General features: G+C 36.6%; 1 protein-coding gene across 1 annotated transcript in view; it reads left to right on the forward strand.

The window, feature by feature from the left end:
• Positions 1–24,074, forward strand: part of ACACA (acetyl-CoA carboxylase alpha) — a 1,007,059-nt gene that overhangs the window by 968,560 nt on the left and 14,425 nt on the right. The window contains exon 55 of the mRNA XM_053706820.1: positions 16,091–16,227. Within this exon, the coding sequence (XP_053562795.1) occupies positions 16,091–16,227 (137 nt within the window). The remainder of the gene's footprint in view (positions 1–16,090; positions 16,228–24,074) is intronic.

Consider the following 24,074-nt stretch of genomic DNA (forward strand, 5'->3'; position numbering starts at 1 on the left):
CAAGGGGTTAAACACTTTGAGATGATAATATAAAATAATAAATTGTATGTATATTATGGCTGTAACATCCACCTCTTAAAACGCCTTTATTTTTGTATGGATGGCCATAGCATTCTTATTCCCATATCCTAAAATATTACTTTCTTTTTTTTTTTAAACCATTTATTTTTTAATAGATTGTTTAAAGGGATAGAAAGATGGGTGCATTTCCAGTTGAAATAAAAACATTATTGCAATACCCTTTCATTAGAAAAAATGCTACTAGTAAACGTTATTACTGCTTTTCTGTGGCATACGCACATATGCTTGTGATCAGTATTCAAACACTTGTATGACACAAATTATATCTTCGCAGAAGCAATACACGCCACAACAAGCGCTCTAATCAGACATGGTGTTTGAATACGCCTGTATTCAAACACCATGCCTGATTAGAGCGCTTGTGGTGGCACAATCTTCACAGCTATAACTTTTAATAGAAGCATTTGTGCTAATATTGCAAAAAAAGCTTCTATTTCAAATTGAATTGCACCTATACACATTTCATTTTTGACGTTTCTATCCCTTTAAGTACAACAGTACTAGACACATTGGTAATTGAACAAGAAAGAAGGAATTTTATTTTTGATTTTTAGGTACCAGTGTACCACATCACTTAATGATATAATAAAGTATTAAGAACCTGGCAATATACCAGAATAATTCCTTTGCTATGTAGTTGACTAATGTTAGTCCTTAGGAAAGAGAAAAAAAATGTACTAAAAAAAAAAAAAGTGTCTTCGCTCCCCAAACGCCAAGTTTTCTATTGTATCCCGAGAGACATGCATCACAATAATTGGTCTTCCTTCAGTAGTCAGTAAAGTTTTTACCTCCTGGACCAATTTGAATTACACAATAAAAATACACGCCACCTGGTACTGCCCTAGATTAAAAACCAATACTTTATTTGAATTCCATTTATAAGTCAAGAGTCACAAACTAAGCGGTCAGCCGGGCTAGAGGTGTGACATCAACTGATGCGTTTTGCGCCTTACTGACGCTTTCTTTTAATCTAAGGGAGTGCCGTGTGGAATATATTTCCGTTTTGGAATTTAAAAACAGTCTAGGAGATAATCCTGCATTAGTCTACAGCACGGATATATACTGCATATAAAACGGTTAGAACACTGGGTCATAAGATAGGAATAACCAAATATGTTTAACTATTTGTAATCGGTAGTTCAATTTCAGGGCCAGATGATCTTAAAGGGACATTCCGGTAAAAAAAAAAAAAAAATGCACATAGATAAATTACATTTTTGAATAGAAACATATTTACAGTATACATGCACTGGTTAAAATGCTTCTAGTAAAAGTTATCAATCTTTTAGCGTTAACATATTTCTCCGACTGTGCATGTGAAGCATAGATAGATATTCTCAGTGCACCAGTATTTTTAAATACTGCAGCTGCTCAGAGCACAAATGGGGCCTCATTAATTAACAAATTGAGTCATTATCAGATAGTACAAGCACCTAAGGCTCTCTAAGCAAGTACTGTGTTTAAAATGCTGGTGTACAGTGCATAGTTGTAAAAAGCTGACTAGAAAATATGACCTGAACATCTCTATGTAAAAAATGAAGATATTTTACCTCAAAATTTCACACCTCTCTGTAGAGAGACTTTAAGCAGCCAATCAGGATGTCTGTCCCAGGACTTGCAAGGGAGTGTGCGCATCTGGCATGTGCAGGCACAGTCATGTTATTTTCCTATTACGATTAAGGAAGATTACTATGAAATCTGCTGACGCTGATTGGCTATTTATTTTTTTTGTTCAGGTGATATTTTCATGTCACAGTTATGCTGCAAGTGATTTATCATATGAGTATTATGTCATTTTAAGGAAGAGGCAAGGAACAAATAATAGTGGCTCCTTGCATAACAATCACTGCAATACAATATTTACATTTTAGAACATGATTTACATGGCTGTAGTTACAGACTTTATACTATCAAAACTAATAATTCTATATGCTTGGTCTTTGCTGACTCAGGAAATGCCAATAAACAAATTATAATGTATTTATTTTATTTTTTTTACAGTTGTTAAGCTACAGGTTTTTATTGAATGTGAAAATAAATTGTTAGATTTTTTTTTCAATTTTTTTTTTGTTTTTTAACTTCACATTCATTTCTCAATGATAATAACTAAACTTAATAAATAATAACTGAATAGATAGTTGAAACCATCATCCACTAAAAAGCTCTATTTATGCCAAATATAGATCATTTTCCTAGGTAAATAAAAAAATAAAACAGTCAATATTTCTCTTTAATCTGAGTAATTGCAATTTTTTTTATAAATTTTCTGGTATTTGGGTAAAAATTTGCACAAAACACTCTAGTCCAAGGGGGTTAAATAAGCAAGTTTTAAACATTTTTTTTATTGAGATCGAAAGCTTAGTAAGCCATTTTTTTATTTTATATATAACTGCAGCCTACAGCTTCATTTATTCATTTATCATATTCACAAAAAAGTCCAACCATTGCTTGTTTTATCTCAATAATAATTTATTTACTAATTATGCGAAATGTGAATTCTGCTACCTAGCAAGTAGCATTTAGGTCATTTTTATATCTTTTTTTTTTGTCATTAAATTATGTAAAAGCCTTTTTTACTCTATTGTAATTAATGTAATATTGTCATTGTTCTATGTTTTTCTATCACAAATATAGCTTTACTAAATTATGTCTATCAACTATTTTAAGAGCGTAGTATTTTTTTTAATTTTTTTTTATTTCAGCCCAGTGGGGTGTAGTTTGAAAACTAGGAAATTCAAACATTTGTTTTATATAAACAGATGCCTTGGGAATATAAAAAAGATAATCAATTTTCTTAATATGTTGTCTATCTACAGTATTTATATATGGCATCTATCTTAATTTGAATCTGCGTTCTTCTTGCATTTTGGGTCTCACAGCCAATTTTCTCCTGCGGAGTCAAATTCTCTAAAATGTTTTCTTTATGTGCCCAACTAATATAACATGCATTAAAACCCATTGTTGTTTAGTTTATACTTGTTTTTCTTCCGCAATAACTGAGAAGGATTGTGCCTTTAAATCACAAGCTCCGTGTTTAATTACCCAGACCAAATTACATAAATATGAATGAGTGCTAATGGTGGTAACTTAGCTTTGTGGGAGACAAAAACAAACTGATTTCTAAATGATTTGTAAAGAATATGAGGAGTAGAAGAAGAACTATTAGGTTTTAAACACTCTTAAATGATAATGTAGCCATCTATCCGGGAAGATGAAAGGCAGAGGAACAAATACCCAGAATGCTTCATTTTATGGGGCAAGACACTATAAAAGTATCCAGCCTTCACCACTAAGAATTTAATAGCCTTCTTCTTAACTCATTCACAGCAAATTATAGAGAAAATTGTGCTTTTTAATTTATTGCCCATTCTTTAACCCTAAATGATATTATAGTAAGTATGTGCAATCATTTGTATTCTGCGTTTCTTTTACAAAGAAGTGCTAAATATGGCAGCAGCATTCAGCTCTGGATTTATTTGTGCAAAATATCAGAATTCGCACAGATATTTGTTGCACTTTTACACTAATAAAGGTGTTGTATGTGGCTGCCTGCGGTCATATGCGGCATTCATCTGTAAAACGAATGGCGAATACGAATTAATGCAAAGGCCTAGTGAGTAGCCGCAGTTAAATATGTTCAGAGGAAGACTAAAGATGAAATTGCATATCTTTTCCCTGTTGTGTCTAGATCTGTTATATACTAGTGGCATCTTTTTTTTTTTTCTCTACCATCTATAAGGGGTTAATGTGTTTTGGAGCATCAATGTCGTTTAACCCTCTCCTTGCTGAGCCAATCACACCAATAATTTAGATTCTTTATTATTATTATTGGTTATTTGTAGAGCGCCAACAGATTCCGCAGCGCTGTAAACTTGCAAAAAAAAGTCAAACAAAAAAATAATAATAAATAAAATGCCCATTTCTTTTTTAGCCATTTTGTACCTTCTCACACTTTATGCAGATAACAAGTAGGAGCGAAATATTTAGTGCTATGATGTGTTTATTTTGAAACTACACAAAAAAATGTGGTTTCAGAGGAAGATTGGAGATTGGGATATATTTATAGGTGCTCTGAAAACAGGATAATATTCTAAATTCAGTATTTTATCACTTTAAATTTTCTTTAGATTCATTAGTGACCATTTCTGCCAATAGCATCTAGGGTCCAAATACATTAAAGGGACATCAAATAGTTTGAGATTGTACTATAAAATGTTTAATTATGTGTAGTAATTTTAAAAAAAAATATGTTCATTATTTATTTTGTCCCCCTTTCATGCAATTTAACTCTTTTTGTTTAAAAAAAACTCTTTTTTTTCTATAAAGTAATTGGTGCTGCCAAGTTGTAACCTAGGTTTTCTTCCTTATCTCTCCTGCTGGAGACAATTAGGAGGGACACATAGAAAACAGGCAATAAATGGGACTGTGCAAACAAGGCTCTGTAGAAACCCTGGCCTAGATTTGGAGTTTGGCGTTAGCCGTGAAAACCAGCGTTAGAGGCTCCTAACGCTGGTTTTAGGCTACCTCCGGTATTTGGAGTCACTCAAAATAGGGTCTAACGCTCACTTTTCAGCTGCGACTTTTCCATACCGCAGATCCCCTTACGTAAATTGCGTATCCTATCTTTTCAATGGGATTTTTCTAACTCCGGTATTTAGAGTCGTGTCTGAAGTGAGCGTTAGAAATCTAACGACAAAACTCCAGCCGCAGAAAAAAGTCAGTAGTTAAGAGCTTTCTGGGCTAACGCCGGTTTATAAAGCTCTTAACTACTGTACTCTAAAGTACACTAACACCCATAAACTACCTATGTACCCCTAAACCGAGGTCCCCCCACATCGCCGACACTCAATTACATTTTTTCAACCCCTAATCTGCCGACCGCCACCTACGTTATACTTATGTACCCCTAATCTGCTGCCCCTAACACCGCCGACCCCTATATTATATTTATTAACCCCTAATCTGCCCCCCTCAACGTCGCCTCCACCTGCCTACACTTATTAACCCCTAATCTGCCGAGCGGACCGCACCACTATTATTATAAAGTTATTAACCCCTAATCCGCCTCACTAACCCTATAATAAATAGTATTAACCCCTAATCTGCCCTCCCTAACATCGCCGACACCTAACTTCAAACATTAACCCCTAATCTGCCGACTGGAGCTCACCGCTATTCTAATAAATGTATTAACCCCTAAAGCTAAGTCTAACCCTAACACTAACACCCCCCTAAGTTAAATATAATTTAAATCTAACGAAATAAATTAACTCTTATTAAATAAATTATTCCTATTTAAAGCTAAATACTTACCTGTAAAATAAATCCTAATATAGCTACAATATAAATTATAATTATATTATAGCTATTTTAGGATTAATATTTATTTTACAGGTAACTTTGTGTTTATTTTAACCAGGTACAATAGCTATTAAATAGTTACGAACTATTTAATAGCTAAAATAATTAAAATAATCATAAAATTAACCTGTAAAATAAATCATAACCTAAGTTACAATTAAACCTAACACTACACTATCAATAAATTAATTAAATAAACTACCTACAATTACCTACAATTAAACTAACACTACACTATCAATAAATTAATTAAATACAATTCCTACAAATAAATACAATTAAATAAACTGGCTAAAGTACAAAAAATAAAAAAGAACTAAGTTACAAAAAATAAAAAAATATTTACAAACATAAGAAAAATATTACAACAATTTTAAACTAATTACACCTACTCTAAGCCCCCTAATAAAATAACAAAGCCCCCCAAAATAAAAAAAATGCCCTACCCTATTCTAAATTACTAAAGTTCAAAGCTCTTTTACCTTACCAGCCGTGAAAAGGGCCCTTTGCGGGGCATGCCCCAAGAAGTTCATCTCTTTTGCCTGTAAAAAAAAAACATACAATACCCAAGCCCCCCAACATTACAACCCACCACCCACATACCCCTAATCTAACCCAAACACCCCTTAAATAAACCTAACACTAAGCCCCTGAAGATCTTCCTACCTTGTCTTCACCTCACCGGGTTCACCGATCTGTCCAGAAGAGCTCCTCGATGTCCTGATCCAAGCCCAAGCGGGGGGCTGAAGAGGTCCATGATCCGGCTGAAGTCTTCATCCAAGCGGGGCAGAAGAGGTCTTCCATCCGATTGAAGTCTTCATCCAAGCGGGATCTTCTATGGTCATCCATCCGGAGCGGAGCGGCAGGATCCTGAAGACCTCCGACGCGGAACATCCATCCTGGCCGACGACTGAACGACGAATGACGGTTCCTTTAAATGACGTCATCCAAGATGGCGTCCCTCGAATTCCGATTGGCTGATAGGATTCTATCAGCCAATCGGAATTAAGGTAGGAATATTCTGATTGGCTGATGGAGTCAGCCAATCAGAATCAAGTTCAATCCGATTGGCTGATCCAATCAGCCAATCAGATTGAGCTCGCATTCTATTGGCTGATCGGAACAGGGGTTTGGGTTAGATTAGGGGTATGTGGGTGGTGGGTTGTAATGTTGGGGGGCTTGGGTATTGTATGTTTTTTTTTACAGGCAAAAGAGCTGAACTTCTTGGGGCATGCCCCGCAAAGGGCCCTGTTCAGGGCTGGTAAGGTAAAAGAGCTTTGAACTTTAGTAATTTAGAATAGGGTAGGGCATTTTTTTATTTTGGGGGGCTTTGTTATTTTATTAGGGGGCTTAGAGTAGGTGTAATTAGTTTAAAATTGTTGTAATATTTTTCTTATGTTTGTAAATATTTTTTTATTTTTTGTAACTTCGTTCTTTTTTATTTTTTGTACTTTAGCAAGTTTATTTAATTGTATTTATTTGTAGGAATTGTATTTAATTAATTTATTGATAGTGTAGTGTTAGGTTAATTGTAGGTAATTGTAGGTAGTTTATTTAATTAATGTATTGATAGTGTAGTGTTAGGTTTAATTGTAACTTAGGTTAGGATTTATTTTACAGGTAATTTTGTAATTATTTTAACTATTTTAGCTATTAAATAGTTCTTAACTATTTAATAGCTATTGTACCTGGTTAAAATAAATACAAAGTTACCTGTAAAATAAATATTAATCCTAAAATAGCTATAATATAATTATAATTTATATTGTAGCTATATTAGGATTTATTTTACAGGTAAGTATTTAGCTTTAAATAGGAATAATTTATTTAATAAGAGTTAATTAATTTCGTTAGATTTAAATTATATTTAATTTAGGGGGGTGTTAGTGTTTATTAGAATAGCGGTGAGCTCCAGTCGGCAGATTAGGGGTTAATGTTTGAAGTTAGGTGTCGGCGATATTAGGGAGGGCAGATTAGGGGTTAATACTATTTATTATAGGGTTAGTGAGGCGGATTAGGGGTTAATAACTTTATAATAATAGCGGTGCGGTCCGGTCGGCAGATTAGGGGTTAATAAGTGTAGGCAGGTGGAGGCGACGTTGTGGGGGGGGGCAGATTAGGGGTGAATAAATATAATATAGGGGTCGGCGATGTTAGGGCAGCAGATTAGGGGTACATAGGGATAATGTAAGTAGCGGCGGTTTACGGAGCTGCAGATTAGGGGTTAATAATAATATGCAGGGGTCAGCGATAGCGGGGGCGGCAGAATAGGGGTTAATAAGTGTAAGGTTAGGGGTGTTTAGACTCGGGGTACATGTTAGAGTGTTAGGTGCAGACGTAGGAAGTGTTTCCGCATAGCAAACAATGGGGCTACGTTAGGAGCTGAACGCGGCTTTTTTGCAGGTGTTAGGTTTTTTTCAGCTCAAACAGCTCCATTGTTTCCTATGGGGGAATCGTGCACGAGCACGTTTTTGAGGCTGGCCGCTTCCGTAAGCAACTCTGGTATCGAGAGTTAAAGCTGCGTTAAATATGCTCTACGCTCCTTTTTTGGAGCCTAACGCAGCCTTTATGTGGACTCTCAATACCAGAGTTATTTTTATGGTGCGGCCAGAAAAAAGCCGGCGTTAGCTACGCGGGTCATTACCGACAAAACTCCAAATCTAGGCCCCTGTTAGATAAATAGTTTAAAGGGACACAAAACCCACAATTTCTCTTTCATGATTCAAATAGAGCACACAATTTTGAAACAACTTTCCAATTTTACTACTTTTGTCTAATTTGCTTCTATTTCTTGGTATCCTTTATTGACAAACAAACATAGGTAGGCTCAGGAGCTGTGAGCTAACTGCTGATTGGTGGCTGCACATGTATGCCTTTTGTCATTGGCTTACCGATGTGTTCAGCTACTTCCCAGTAGTGCATTGCTGCTCATTCAGTAAAGGATACCAAGAGATTGAAGCAAAATTGAGAATAAAAGTATAATGGAAAGTTGTTTAAAAATGTATGTTTTATCTGAATCATAAAAGAAAAAAAATGTGTTTCATGTCCCTTTAACAATCATACATTTTACACAGCCTTGTTTGTACACTCTTATTTTATTGCCTCATATCTGTATTTAATTGTCCTCAGCAGAAGAAAAATATAAGTGGAAAAACCTAGGTTACAATATGGCTGCACCCATTACTTTATAAAACTAAACAGTATAGTGATAAAAAAATTGCATGCTCTAAATTGTTAGAGATTTGGGTTCTGTTATGTCAATGGTTTCCTACAGCAAAAAGCAGCAAGGAAGTAGCTTTGGTCATTCTTCCATTGCAGATCGTACTCTCACAACGCATATAATTTGAGGAGTTACCTTCTCAAAACCTGATGGCAAATTTGATTGTGGGGGTAGCACACATTTTACAATGGACAAAACCTGAAGTATAATTTATCTTAAAAACTAACCGCTAGATTTAGAGTTCTGCGGCCAAAGGGGTGCGTTAGCTACGTGTGTTTTTTCCCCCCGCACCTTTTAAATACCGCTGATATTTAGAGTTCACAGAAGGGCTGCATTAGGCTCCAAAAAGGGAGCGTAGAGCATAATTTACCGCAACAGCAACTCTAAATACCAGCGGTGCTTACGGACGCGGCCAGCTTAAAAAACGTGCTCGTGCACGATTCCCCCATAGGAAACAATGGTGCCGTTTGAGCTTGGAAAAAACCTAACACCTGCAAAAAAGCATCGTTCAGCTCCTAACGCAGCCCCATTGTTTCCTATGGGAAAACACTTCCTAAGTCTGCACCTAACACCCTAACATGTACCCCGAGTCTAAACACCCCTAATCTTACACTTATTAACCCCTAATCTGCCACCCCCGCTATCGCTGACCCCTGCATAATATTATTAACCCCTAATCTGCTGCTCCGTATACCGCCGCAACCTACATTATCCCTATGTACCCCTAATCTGCTGCCCCTAACACCGCCGCCCCCTATATTATATTTATTAACCCCTAATCTGCCGCCCCCAACGTCTCCGCCACCTACCTACAATTATTAACCCCTAATCTGCCGACCGGACCTCACCGCTACTACAATAAAGTTATTAACCCCTAATTAGCCTCACTCCCGCCTCAATAACCCTATAATAAATAGTATTAACCTCTAATCTGCCCTCCCTAACATCACCGACACCTAACTTCAAGTATTAACCCCTAATCTGCCGACCGGACCTCACCGCTACTCTAATAAATGTATTAACCCCTAAAGCTAAGTCTAACCCTAACACTAACACCCCCCTAAGTTAAATATAATTTTTATCTAACGAAATAAATTAACTCTTATTAAATAAATTATTCCTATTTAAAGCTAAATATTTACCTGTAAAATAAACCCTAATATAGCTACAATATAAATTATAATTATATTGTAGCTATTTTAGGATTAATATTTATTTTACAGGTAACTTTGTATTTATTTTAACCAGGTACAATAGCTATTAAAAAGTTAATAACTATTTAATAGCTACCTAGTTAAAATAATTACAAAATTACCTGTAAAATGAATCCTTACCTAAGTTACAATTAAACCTAACACTACACTATCAATAAATTAATTACATACAAATACCTACAAATAAATACAATTAAATAAACTAACTAAAGTACAAAAAAAAAAGAGCTAAGTTACAAAAAATAAAAAAATAATTTACAAACATTATAAAAATATTACAACAATTTTAAGCTAATTACACCTATTCTAAGCCCCCTAATAAAATAACAAAGCCCCCCAAAATAAAAAAATGCCCTACCCTATTCTAAAATAAAAATAGAAAAGCTCTTTTACCTTACCAGCCCTTAAAAGGGCCTTTTGCGGGGCATGCCCCAAAGAATTCAGCTCTTTTGCCTGTAAAAAAAAAACATACAAACCCCCCCCCAACATTACAACCCACCACCCACATACCCCTAATCTAACCCAAACCCCCTTTAAATAAACCTAACACTAAGCCCCGTCCAGAAGAGGCTCCGAAATCTTCATCCAAGCCCAAGCGGGGGCTGAAGAGGTCCATCATCGGGCTGAAGAGGTCCATCATCGGGCTGAAGAGGTCCATCATCGGGCTGAAGAGGTCCATCATTGGGCTGAAGAGGTCCATCATCGGGCTGAAGAGGTCCATCATCGGGCTGAAGAGGTCCATCATCGGGCTGAAGAGGTCCATCATCGGGCTGAAGAGGTCCATCATCCGGCTGAAGAGGTCCATCATCCGGCTGAAGAGGTCCATCATCCGGCTGAAGTCTTGATCCAAGCGGGGGCTGAAGAGATCCATCATCCGGCTGAAGTCTTCTATCAAGCGGCATCTTCAATCTTCTTTCTTCCATCAGCCAATCAGAATTTTCCTACCTTAATTCCGATTGGCTGATAGAATCCTATCAGCCAATCGGAATTCGAGGGACGCCATCTTGGATGACGTCATTTAAAGGAACCGTCATTCGTCGGGAAGTCGTCGGCCAGGATGGATGTTCCGTGTCGGCGGGATGAAGATGGATCCGGAAGAAAAAAGATTGAAGATGCCGCTTGATAGAAGACCTTAGCCGGATGATGGATCTCTTCAGCCCCCGCTTGGATCAAGACTTCAGCCAGATGATGGACCTCTTCAGCTCGATGATGGACCTCTTCAGCCAGATGGTGGACCTCTTCAGCCGGATGATGGACCTCTTCAGCCCCCGCTTGGGCTTGGATGAAGATTTCAGAGCCTCTTCTGGACGGATCGGTGATACCCGGCGTGGTGAAGATAAGGTAGGGAGATCTTCAGGGGCTTAGTGTTAGGTTTATTTAAGGGGGGTTTGGGTTAGATTAGGGGTATGTGGGTGGTGGGTTGTATAATGTTGGGGGGGGTATTGTATGTTTTTTTTTTTACAGGCAAAAGAGCAGAATTCTTTGGGGCATGCCCCGCAAAAGGCCCTTTTAAGGGCTGGTAAGGTAAAAGAGCTTTTCTATTTTTATTTTAGAATAGGGTAGGGCATTTTTTTTATTTTGGGGGGCTTTGTTATTTTATTAGGGGGCTTAGAGTAGGTGTAATTAGCTTAAAATTGTTGTAATATTTTTATAATGTTTGTAAATTATTTTTTTATTTTTTGTAACTTAGTTCTTTTTTTATTTTTTGTACTTTAGTTAGTTTATTTAATTGTATTTATTTGTATGTAATTAATTTATTGATAGTGTAGTGTTAGGTTTAATTGTAACTTAGGTTAGGATTTATTTTACAGGTAATTTTATAATTATTTTAACTAGGTAGCTATTAAATAGTTATTAACTATTTAATAGATAGCTATTGTACCTGGTTAAAATAAATACAAAGTTGCATGTAAAATAAATATTAATCCTAAAATATCTACAATATAATTATAATTTATATTGTAGCTATATTAGGGTTTATTTTACAGGTAAGTATTTAGCTTTAAATAGGAATAATTTATTTAATAAGATTTATTTTATTTCGTTAGATAAAAATTATATTTAATTTAGGGGGGTGTTAGTGTTAGGGTTAGACTTAGCTTTAGGGGTTAATAAATTTATTAGAGTAGCGGTGAGGTCCGGTCGGCAGATTAGGGGTTAATACTTGAAGTTAGGTGTCGGTGATGTTAGGGAGGGCAGATTAGGGGTTAATACTATTTATTATAGGGTTAGTGAGGCGGATTAGGGGTTATTAACTTTATTATAGTAGCGGTGAGGTCCGGTTGGCAGATTAGGGGTTAATAATTGTAGGTAGGTGGTGGCGACGTTGGGGGCGGCAGATTAGGGGTTAATAAATATAATATAGGGGTCGGCGGTGTTAGGGGCAGCAGATTAGGGGTACATAGGGATAACGTAGGTTGCGGCGGTGTGCGGTCGGCAGATTAGGGGTTAAAAAAATGTATTAGAGTGGCGGCGATGTGAGGGGGCCTTGGTTTAGGGGTACATAGGTAGTTCATGGGTGTTAGTGTACTTTAGAGCACAGTAGTTAAGAGCTTTATGAACCGGCGTTAGCCCAGAAAGCTCTTAACTCCTGGCTTTTCTCTGCGGCTGGAGTCTTTTCGTTAGATTTCTAACGCTCACTTCAGCCAAGACTCTAAATACCAGCGTTAGAACGATCCCATTGAAAAGATAGGATACGCAAATGGCGTAGGGGGATCTGCGGTATGGAAAAGTCGCGGCTGCAAAGTGAGCATTAGACCCTTTCCTGACTGACTCTAAATACCAGCGGGCAGCCAAAACCAGCGTTAGGAGCCCCTAACGCTGGTTTTGACGGCTAACACAGAACTCTAAATCTAGGCGTAAGTAATTTCTTGCTTCAGATGGATGGTGTAGGAATATCTGCAGAACAGTCTGAAGGCAGCACAAGGACACATTTCTATAGCCATATTTCCAGTTTTGGAGTTGTCATGATAATATGAGTCTAATTTCATCATTGCTTTGTCCTTAAAGGAAACCTAAATACATTTGATGTACCTCCCTCTAATTATGGGTACCACCATTTTTTAAAACTAGGCTTTACTGCAGGTGTTTGAAGATGAGTTGCTACACATGTGCACTCACGTCAGCACTGTAAAGCAATGAAAGTAAGATTTCAAAATGGCGGCACTAATGACTAAAGGGAAGCAAGGATTAGCCTAAATACTATGCTTATAACATGTATCTAGCATTAAGTGTGCATGACAAGACGTGGTCCTCATCCGTACAATATATGTGTCACGGAAAACATCAATTCTGGTAGTGCAATTAACAGGTTTATATCAAGATGTTTACTGTAAAAATTAACATTTGGAACTTTCTTTGGGGTTTTTTTTACAGAAATTATATCTTATTTTTAAATGAGGTATCCAGTTAGGGTGAAGTAGGACAATTTGTTGGGATAATGATTTTTTTTACATACAATGATGGGCGCTTACATTGTCAACAGCTGTTTATATAGCTTTTTATTTATTTTAATTTTTTTATTGGAAAGCATCTACACAAAATATATTTTTGTGTTTTAGAAAAATAATCTAGCGCTGCATGTAGAATAGTAAACCATCATAAAGCTTATAAAAGGGGGGGCGGAGCCTGCACTCATTGCGGCAAGACACGTCTCAGTGAAGCTCTCTGAGCCTGAATCTCTTTTTATAAGCTAACTATAGCTAAACTTCGATATTTCCTGACCTGAAGCAGAAATTTGTTAAAGAGAACTGATGTGCACTAGGAGTGGATATTTTGACGGACTTTTAGCCTATGTTCCTTGAGTCAGCTACACTTAAGGCCTATTTTCAGGACAGGAGGCCATTTCTGTAGCTACACAGCAGCGTGTGGATCAGGGGTGGACCCTGTATAGGTCTTGGAGAGTAGGTCTGGGGCTGCCGTTATATTACCCCCCCCCCTGAACCCCGGGGTTACGATATCCTCTGGTAGGATAATAAATGCACACTTTGTGCTACCAAAGCTGTTGCAGACTGCCACTTCGTGTACAGACATTAAAGTTAAGCAATCCGGAAAGCTACGGACTGATAGTTGGTGGAGACGTGGCATGGAAGCTATAATGAGTGCTGTGGACCGGTGGGAATATGAGATGCAATCTCTCCTCAAATCTCACTTTGAAGAACTAGAGCTGGAACTGTGCCGAATACTGGAGCTGCCGATTTCCCCGGGGCCTCTACATAAACCAGGTTTACTAAGAGAGACCGAGTTAGAAGAGGGACCGACAGTTGCACCAGCATTGAGCACTTTGTCAAAGACGACAACTACAGCAGCCCTTCACCACGAGGATAATGCCCCCACTCACTTGTGCACTATACCTTTGCGGCCAGAACAGCCTGTGGGTCGCACACAGACCTTGGGCGAGAGGTACAGATCGCTGGCTACAAGCCAATACCCGGCGGCTGCCAGACATGAGAAGTCATCAACAGTGTTACCGCTGCGGAAACCAAAGTGGGTAAGCACCCAGTACCTTGGGAGATCTCTGCACCCCATTACCGAGATAGGGACACAGACTGCGGAGACTCCTACCCCGACATCTCAGCAGATAATTCCCAAGCTCTTTTGGCGCCTCGGTGTTGGGCCCCTTCTGGCTCACTTTGGGCGCACTATGAATAGAGGGAACTCGAGTTCCGGAGCCTCAGACTTAAACAAGCAGGATGGGAATTTGTTCCAGCTCTTTGACCCTGGGGGCACAACATGGAGAATCGGTGTGGGTTAGTCCCCCAAGTACTTACATGCCTTATAGAGATGAATGGGGGGCTCTTCCCAGCTCCTATAGTACCGGAACATTTGCAGCTATGCAGACTCTCTAACATGTGCCTAGGAGCTTAGTTTGTATTGGATATGTGTTTAGTTAGCACTTCATGGTATAGATCAAAAATTATATCTCTTTGCTTGGCCACCTAGATACGCTGAAAGTGTTTATTAGGTTTATGTTTACAGTTGAAAACAGCTCATTTTCCTCCCATATGTAAATGTGGCTCTGGTGTACGGCTCCATCTAGTCATCTTATTTATGTATTGCTGAAAAGGAGGCTAACCGCTAACAACAACTACCCTTGCCTGTATCCTTTTTATGGTGGACGTAGGGGTTCATGAATGTTATATAATTTATGTGGCAATCATCCTTAGTCATTCAACAAAGGCTTTTTAACTTTGTCACTTAGTCACGCTATCACTCTAACAGATGCACCAACTTTTACCCCCAAAATCTCATGCTCATCACCTCACTATCTATATTAACAAGATCCAAGACCCTCTACATTCTCATAGGTACTGTATATAGGCTAAACCCTGCTACGTCTCCCCTGGCTCCCACACAGCTATATAGTTAGTTTCCTCATTATCTAGCATGATACACATGCTCTGTGGCAGATTGTATTCAAATGTGCTGACTATCTGTGTTGAAAACCCACCAATTTCGTATAATTATACATTTGATACATTTCACTGTTGGTCATATATATATATACATTCTTGCTATTTTTGTCATATAAAGTTTTATTTATATATTAAAAAAAAAAATGAGGTTCACCAACTGGGACCCATAAGTGGTCTCCTTTTACTTCAGATAGCCCCCATAGTGTTACACTCTCCGCAAGCCTAAGAGGTCCAAGAGTGACCTCATGTGTTATCAGGGGGGTATACAGACTATTAGGCTAATATAGTTTGTATTAAGCGCCTCAGTCACCATAGGAACAAGCTGCCCTTGAATGTTTATTTTGGATGTACATTGTAAAATGTTGTTTTGTTTGTTCTATCACTTACCAATAATATTTGTTTGTATGCCTACATGTGAACCTGAATAAAAACTATTTAAAAAAAAAAAAAAGCTTATAAAAGTACTTGCTTTTTTTGCCAAGCACTTTATAAAACTTTAATTAAAATCACTTTTTTTTGTATAATATATGTTAGCATTTTCTGTTTTGATGAATAACTATGATCATATGGTATCTCTTGAACGTGCAGGATTTTCTGATAAAGCAACATATGTCTTGTGTAGCTACCTAACACTAAATGCACAGAATAGGAATCCATTTTGCTAAATGTTTATTTTTAATAATTAGTGTTGGACTAAATGAATTCAGATTATTACAATGACTGATCTGGTACCGTTTGATAGCTACTCTCTCATGAAATACGTTTACATTGGACAATAATGTCTAACCCTGTGATTACAGGCATATTTGTGGGATAACAATAAGGATGTTGTTGAGTGGCTGGAGAAACAGATGACCGAGGAAGATGGGGTTCGCTCTGTGGTGGATGAAAACATCAAGTATATCTCTAGAGACTATATTCTCAAGCAAATACGCAGGTAATATGTTTGATGATTAGGTACATAGCAAATGGAATGCACTATAAATGTTATTAATGACTTGTCAGACAGTGTTTTTGAAAAAGAAAAACGTCTGAGAGTGAACATATACATGATAATTTAGCTACTGTTTCATTTGTTTTCTTAAAGGGATAGGAAACTCAAAATTAATCATGCATGATTCAGATAGAGCATGTAATTTTAAGACACTTATGTATGCAAATGTACTTTGTTCTCTTGGTATTCATTGTTGAAAAAGAATATGCACATATTCTACACTAGTGGGAGCTAGTTGGTGATTGGTGCCTACACACATTTGTCCCTTTGGATTGGCTGGCTAGATGTGATAAGTTATCTCCCAGAAGTGCATTGCTGCTCCTTCAACAAAGGATATTAAGGGAATTAAGTAAATTTGAAAGTTGTTTAAAATTATATGTTGTATTTGATTCCTGAAAAAAAAAAAAGATTGTGTTTCATGTCCCCTGAGAAATATTATCAGATATATGATTGTTTTTCTATTACATTATTCATTACCAATCATTAATGGGGCAGTAAAGTAATTAACATTTTATGGTATGTATATATATATATATATATATATATATATATATATATATATATAAAAGCAAGCAGGGGTTGGCATACAACAGCAGCAAAACAGAGTAATAAACAGCTTACGGGGTGCTCCGTGTAGGCGATATACACTTAAGTAACAACAACGGTGAGTGCCTTTGCCTATGTTTTTACTTATGTGTATATATATATATATATATATATATATATATATGTGTGTGTGTGTGTGTGTTTAAATATTGCTTTTGCTTTTCGCAAGCAAGTGTTTTGTAGCAATGTTTAAAGGGACAGTCTACACCAGAATTTTTATTGTTTTAAAAGAAAGATAATCCCTTTATTACCCATTCCCCAGTTTTGCATAACCAACACAGTTATAATAATATACTTTTAACCTCTGTGATTATCTTGTATCTAAGCCTCTGAAAACTGCCCCTTTATTTCAGTTCTTTTGACAGACTTGCAGTCTACCCAATCAATGCCTGCTCCCAGATAACTTCACGTGCACGAGCACAGTGTTATCTATATGAAATATGTGAACTAACACCCTCTAGTGGTGAAAACCGGTTAAAATGCATTCTGAAAAGAGGTGGCCTTCAAGGTCTAAGAAATTAGCATATGAACCTCCTAGGTTAAGCTTTCAACTAAGAATACCAAGAGAACAAAGCAAAATTGGTGATAAAAGTAAATTAGAAAATTGTTTAAAATTACATGCTCTATCTGAATCATGAAAGTTTATTTTGGCCTAGACTGTCTCTTTAATGTTTGTAGCATTGTTATACATTGTTGCAAACATTACTGCCAGTGCATTTCAACTCAAAAATATTTCAAATATAACAATACAGTTCATAAAAATACAAATGTCACCCTGTGTTTTTTAATAGTGTAAAATAAATGTAATTTACTTTAAATTTAAAGGGACATTGTACTTACATTTTTTATCACATATATGAAAGATTATTAGTTAAACATGTTAAGAATAATTAGCAGAGGAATATCCATTTTTCCAGTAAAAATAAAAAATAACAGTGTAGTAATAGATTTTGAAATACTCTTTTTTTAGATGGAACAGAGACATTTTTTGAGTATCATGCCCCTTTAACTAAGACCGCACAAATTTCCAGCTTTTTGATAGTTTGAAAATTTTTTAATATTTTCAATTAAATATATTTTTTTTAATCCAAACTTTATTGGTAAATTGCAAATAAACATACATGCCATAAAGTACACTTGTACATACTATCTATTGTTTTACAATATTCATTAAATCTAGAAAATTAGAAACATAAAACATAATTTATGTAAGAATTTACCTGATAAATTCATTTCTTTCATATTGGCAAGAGTCCATGAACTAGTGACGTATGGGATATACAATCCTACCAGGAGGGGCAAAGTTTCCCAAACCTCAAAATGCCTATAAATACACCCCTCTCCACACCCACAATTCAGTTTAACGAATAGCCAAGTAGTGGGGTGATAAAGGAGTAAAAAGCATCAACAAAAGAATTTGGAAATAGTTGTGCTTTATACAAAAAAATCATAACCACCATAAAAAGGGTGGGCCTCATGGACTCTTGCCAATATGAAAGAAATGAATTTATCAGGTAAATTCTTACATAAATTATGTTTTCTTTCATGTAATTGGCAAGAGTCCATGAGCTAGTGACATATGGGATAGCAATACCCAAGATGTGGAACTCCACGCAAGAGTCACTAGAGAGGGAGGGATAAAAATAAAAACAGCCCTTTTTCGCTGAAAAATTAATCCACAACCCAAAATATAAGTTTATTCTCATGAATGAAAAGAAAAAACTTAAAACATACGCAGAAGAATCAAACTGAAACAGCTGCCTGAAAAACTTTTCTACCAAAAACTGCTTCCGAAGAAGAGAATACATCAAAATGGTAGAAATTAGTAAATGTATGCAAAGAAGACCAGGTTGCAGCTCTGCAAATCTGATCAACCAAAGCTGTAACTACGAAGCCAAGGAAACGGCAGAGGCCTTCTGACCTTCCCTAGAACCAGAAAAGATAACAAATAGACTAAAAGTCTTCCTGAAATCTTTAGTAGCTTCAACATAATATTTCAAACTCTTACCATATCCAAAGAATATAAGGATTTCTTCAAAGAATTCTTAGGATCAGGACACAAGAAAAGGACAACAATTTCTCTATTAATGTTGTTAGAATTCACAACCTTCGATAAGAATTTAAATGGAGTCCGCAAAACCACTTAATCCTGATGAAAAATCAGAAAAATAGATATACAAGAAAGAGCAGATAATTCAGAAACTCTTCTAGCAGAAGAGATGGCCAAAAGGAACAACACTTTCCAAGAAAGTAGTTTAATGTCCAAAGAAAGCATAGGCTCAAATAGAGGCTCCTGAAACGCCCTCAAAACCAAATTAAGACTCCAAGGAGGAGAAAATGAATTGACAGGCTTGATACAAACCAAAGCCTGTATTAAACAGTAAATATCAGGAAGCTTTAGCAATCTTTCTGTAAAATGAGACAGAAAGAGTAGAGATTTGTCCCTTCAAGGAACTTGCAGACAAAACCTTATCCAAACCATCCTGAATAAACTGCAAAATTCTAGAAATTCTAAAAGAATGTCCAAATTAATTTATGAGGATAGCATGAATATAATATATATATAATCGATAATAAATCTTCCTAAAAACAGATTTATGAGCCTGTAACATAGTATTAATCACTGAGTCAGAGAAACTTCTATGACTAAGCACTAGGCGTTCAATTTCCATAACTTCAAATTTAATGATTTGAAATCCTGATGGAAAAACAGACCTTGAGACAGAAGATCTGACCTTTATGGAAGAGGCCAAGGTTGGCAACTGGACATCCAAACAAGATCCACATACCAAAACCTGTGAGGCCATGCTGGAGCTACCAGCAATACAAATGACTGTTCCATGATGATTTTGGATATCACTCTTGGAAAAAGAACTAGAGGCGGGAAAATATAAGCAGGTTGGCAACACCCAGGAAGTGTCAACGCATTCACTGCTTTCGCCTGAAGAACCCTGGACCTGGACGGGTACCTGGGAAGTTTATTGTTTAGATGAGAAAACACATCTGGATAGAGAGACCACTCCCCCGGATGTAAAGTCTGATGGCTGAGATAATCCGCTTCCCAATTGTCTAAACCTGGGATATGTACCACAGAAATTAGACAAGAGCTGGATTCCGCCCAAGAAAGTATTCAATATACTTCTTTCATAGCTAGGAGACACTGAGTCCCATCCTGATGATTGACATATGCCACAGCTGTGATATTGTCTGTCTGAGAACAAATGAACGGTTCTCTCTTCAACAGAGGCCAAGCCTGAAGAACCCTGAAAATTACACAGAGTTCCAAAATATTGATTGGTAATCTCGCCTCTTGAGATTTCCAAACCTCTTGTGCTGTCAGAAATCCCCAAACAGCTCCCCAACCTGAAAAGACTCGCATTTGTTGTGATCACAGTCCAAGTTGGACGAACCAAAGAGGCCCCTAGGACTATACAATGGTGATCTAACCACCAAGTCAGAGATAATCGAACGTTGGGATTTAAGGATATTAATTGTGATATCTTTGCATAATCCCAGCACCATTGATTCAGCATACAAAGCTGGAGAGGTCTCACATGAAAACGATCAAAGGGAAGTACGTTCAATGCTGCCGTCATGAAAACCTAAAACTTCCATGCACATAGCTACTGAAGGAAAAAAATAGAGACTGAAGGTTCCGACAAGCTGAAACCAATTTAAATTGTCTCTTATCTGTTAAGACAGAATCATGGATATTGAATCTACCTGGAAACCTAAAAAGGTGACCCTTGTCTGAGGAATCAAGGAACTTTTTAGTAAATTGATCCTCCAACCATGTCTATGAAGAAACAACAGTAGTTAATTTGTGTTAGATTCTGCAGAACTTAAAGACTGAGCAAGTACCAAGATATTGTCCAAATAAGGAAACACCACAACACCTCATTCTCTGATAACAGAGAGTAGGACGCCTAGAACCTAGAAAAGATTCTTAGAGCTGTCGCTAGGCCAAAAAAGAAGAGCAACAAATTGGTAATGCTTGTCTAAAAGAGAGAATCTCAGAAACTGATAGCAATCTGGATGAATCAGAATATGAAGATATGCATCATGTCAGTCTATTGTGGGCACATAATGCCCTTGCTGAACAAAAGGCAGAATAGACCTTATAATCACCATTTTGAAAATTGGTACTCTTACATATTGATTCAACATTTTTAGATCCAAAACTGGTCTGAATGAATCTTTTCTTTGGGACAATGAATAGATTTGAATAAAACCCCAGACCCTGTTCCTGAAATGGAACTGGCAAGATTACCCCAGATAACTCCAGGCCTGAAACACACTTCAGGAAAGTCTGAGCCTTTACTGGGTTTGCTGGAATACGTGAGAGAAATATCTTCTCGCAAGCGGTCTTACCCTGAATTTTATTCTGTACCCCTGAGAGACAATATTCTGAATCCAATGATTTTGGACCGAATAGACCCAAAAATCTTAGAAAAATCTTAATCTGCCCCCTACCGGCTGAGCTGGAAAAGAGCCGCACCTTCATGCGGACTTGGGGGCTGGCTTTGATCTCTTAAATGGCTTGGATTTATTCCAATCTGAAGAAGGCTTCCAAATGGAAATAGATTCCTTGGGGAAGAATAAGATTTCTGTTCCTTATTTAAGAACAAAAACGGTTAGAAGCTTTAGATTTACCCTTAGATCCTAATCTTGAGGCAAAAAAAAACTCCCTTCCCCCCAGTGACAGTTGAAATTATTGAATCCAACTGTGAACCAAATAATTTATTACCTTGGAAGAAAAGAAATAGCAATCTCGACTTAAAAGTCATATCAGAAATTCCAAGATTTAAGCCACAAATCTCTTCTAGCTAAAATAGCTAAAGACCTAGATTTAACGTCAATTTTGATAATATTAAAAAAATGGCATCACAAATGAAATTATTAGCATGTTGAATCAAGTTAACAATGCTAGACAAATCATGAACCGATACTTGTTGCGCTAAAGTTTCCAACCAAAAACCTGCAACAACAGCCAAAGACATTGCAGGCTTAAGAAAAAATACCTGAAAATAGATAAGATACAAGTTTCCTATCTAAAGGATCTTAAAATAAATACTATTTTCCATAGGAATAGAAGTACGTTTAGCAAGAGTAGAGAGAACCCCAACTTTGGGGATTTTTAAACTCCAATCTAACTGCTGGCAAAGGATACCATTTTTAAAACCTTAAAGAAGGAATAAAATAAGTACCAGGCCTATTCCATTCCTTAGAAATCATATCAGAAATAGCATCAGGAACTTTAAAAACCTCTGGAACAACCACAGGAGGTTTATAAATAGAATTTAAACGTTTACTAGTTTTAATATCAAGAGGACTAGTCTCCTCAATATCCAATAATTAACACTTCTTCAACAAAGAACGAATGTACTCCATTTTAAATAAGTAAGTAGATTTCTCAGTGTCAATATCTGAGGAAGGATCTTCTGAATCAGATAGATCCTCATCAGAGGAGGATAATTCAGTATGTTGTCGGTCATTTGAAATGTCATCAACTCTATGAGAAATTTTAAAAGACCTTTGCATTTATTAGAAGGCGGGATGGCAGACAAAGCCTTCTGAATAGAAACACCAATAAATTGTTATAAATTCACAGGTATATCTTGTACATTAGATGTTAAAAGAACAACAACAGGCAATATACTATTACTGATGGACATATTCTCTGCATGTAAAAGTTTATCAAGACAACTTATTACAAACCACAGCTGGAGATATAATCTCCACAAAATTACAACAAATGTACTTAGCTTTGGTAGGACTGATATCAGTCAGCAGGAATCCAACAGTGACTTCTGAAACAGGATCAGATTGAGACATCTTGCAAATGTTAGAGAAAAAACATCATATAAAGCAAAATTATCGATTTCCTTATATGTCAGTTTCAGGAATGGGGGAAAAAAAGCAAACAGCATAGCCCTCTGATAGAGAAAAAAGGCAAGAGGCACATAGGAATGGGGTTTAAATAATGAAAATATTTGGCGCCAAGTATGACGCACAAATGAACAGAGAAAATGTTTTGGTGCTAACAATATCCGGAAATGACACACTCGCGTCACTAACGACGCAACCTTGTGAAAGGAATCGGCGTCAACAAAGACACCGGAAATGACGAATTTGCGTCATCTAACGTAACTTTGCGCCAAAAAAATCTCGCGCCACAAATTACGCAATATAGTTTGGCATTTTGCGCCCTCGCGAGCCTAATTCTGCCCGCAAATTTAAAATGACAGTCAATTTGAAAAAAAGACTATACCCCAGGTAGGAAATAAGTTTTCCTAAAAAATGCATTTCCCAAATATGAAACTGACAGTCTGCAAAAGGAAATATACTGAAACCTGAATCATGGCAAATATAAGTACAATACATATATTTAGAACTTTATATTAATGCATAAAGTGCCAAACCATAGCTGAGGTGTCTTAAGTAATAAAAACATACTTACCAAAAGACACCCATCCACATATAGCAGATAGCCAAACCAGTACTGAAACGGTTATCAGTAGAGGTAATGGAATATGAGAGTATATCGTCGATCTGAAAAGGGAGGTAGGAGATGAATCTCTACGACCGATAACAGAGAACCTATTAAAAAGACCTCCCGTGAGGAAAACCATTGCATTCAATAGGTGATACTCCATTCACATCCCTCTGACATTCACTGTACTCTGAGAGGAACCGGGCTTCAAAATGCTGAGAAGCGCATATCAACGTAGAAATCTTAAGCACAAAGATTGGTAGGATTGTATATCCCATACGTCACTAGCTCATGGACTCTTGCCAATTACATGAAAGAAATAAGCTCCACAAGTGTCAAAAAGAAAAATATATATATATTCTCAATACTAGCATATGTAAATGGAGGAAAAGATTATAAGAAGTCTCATTGGTCAAAAAAGATCATCCAAATTCTACATTAAAATATTTGTATGATAATTTTTGTTCATTTAGTGAAATTAATTTGCACTTTTGAGATTTAAAAAAATATATATATATAACCAATATTAAGCACAGAGAATGCAGCATAATTCAAAAGATGTACATAGTTTATGTTTATTGTAAAATTAAACCCTCTATACATTACACACAGATACATATAATATATATATATATATATATATATGTGTGTGTGTGTGTGTGTGTGTGTATATATATATATATGTGTGTGT

Source organism: Bombina bombina, chromosome 3, assembly GCF_027579735.1.
Source record: "Bombina bombina isolate aBomBom1 chromosome 3, aBomBom1.pri, whole genome shotgun sequence".
Classification (NCBI taxonomy): Eukaryota; Metazoa; Chordata; class Amphibia; order Anura; family Bombinatoridae; genus Bombina; species Bombina bombina.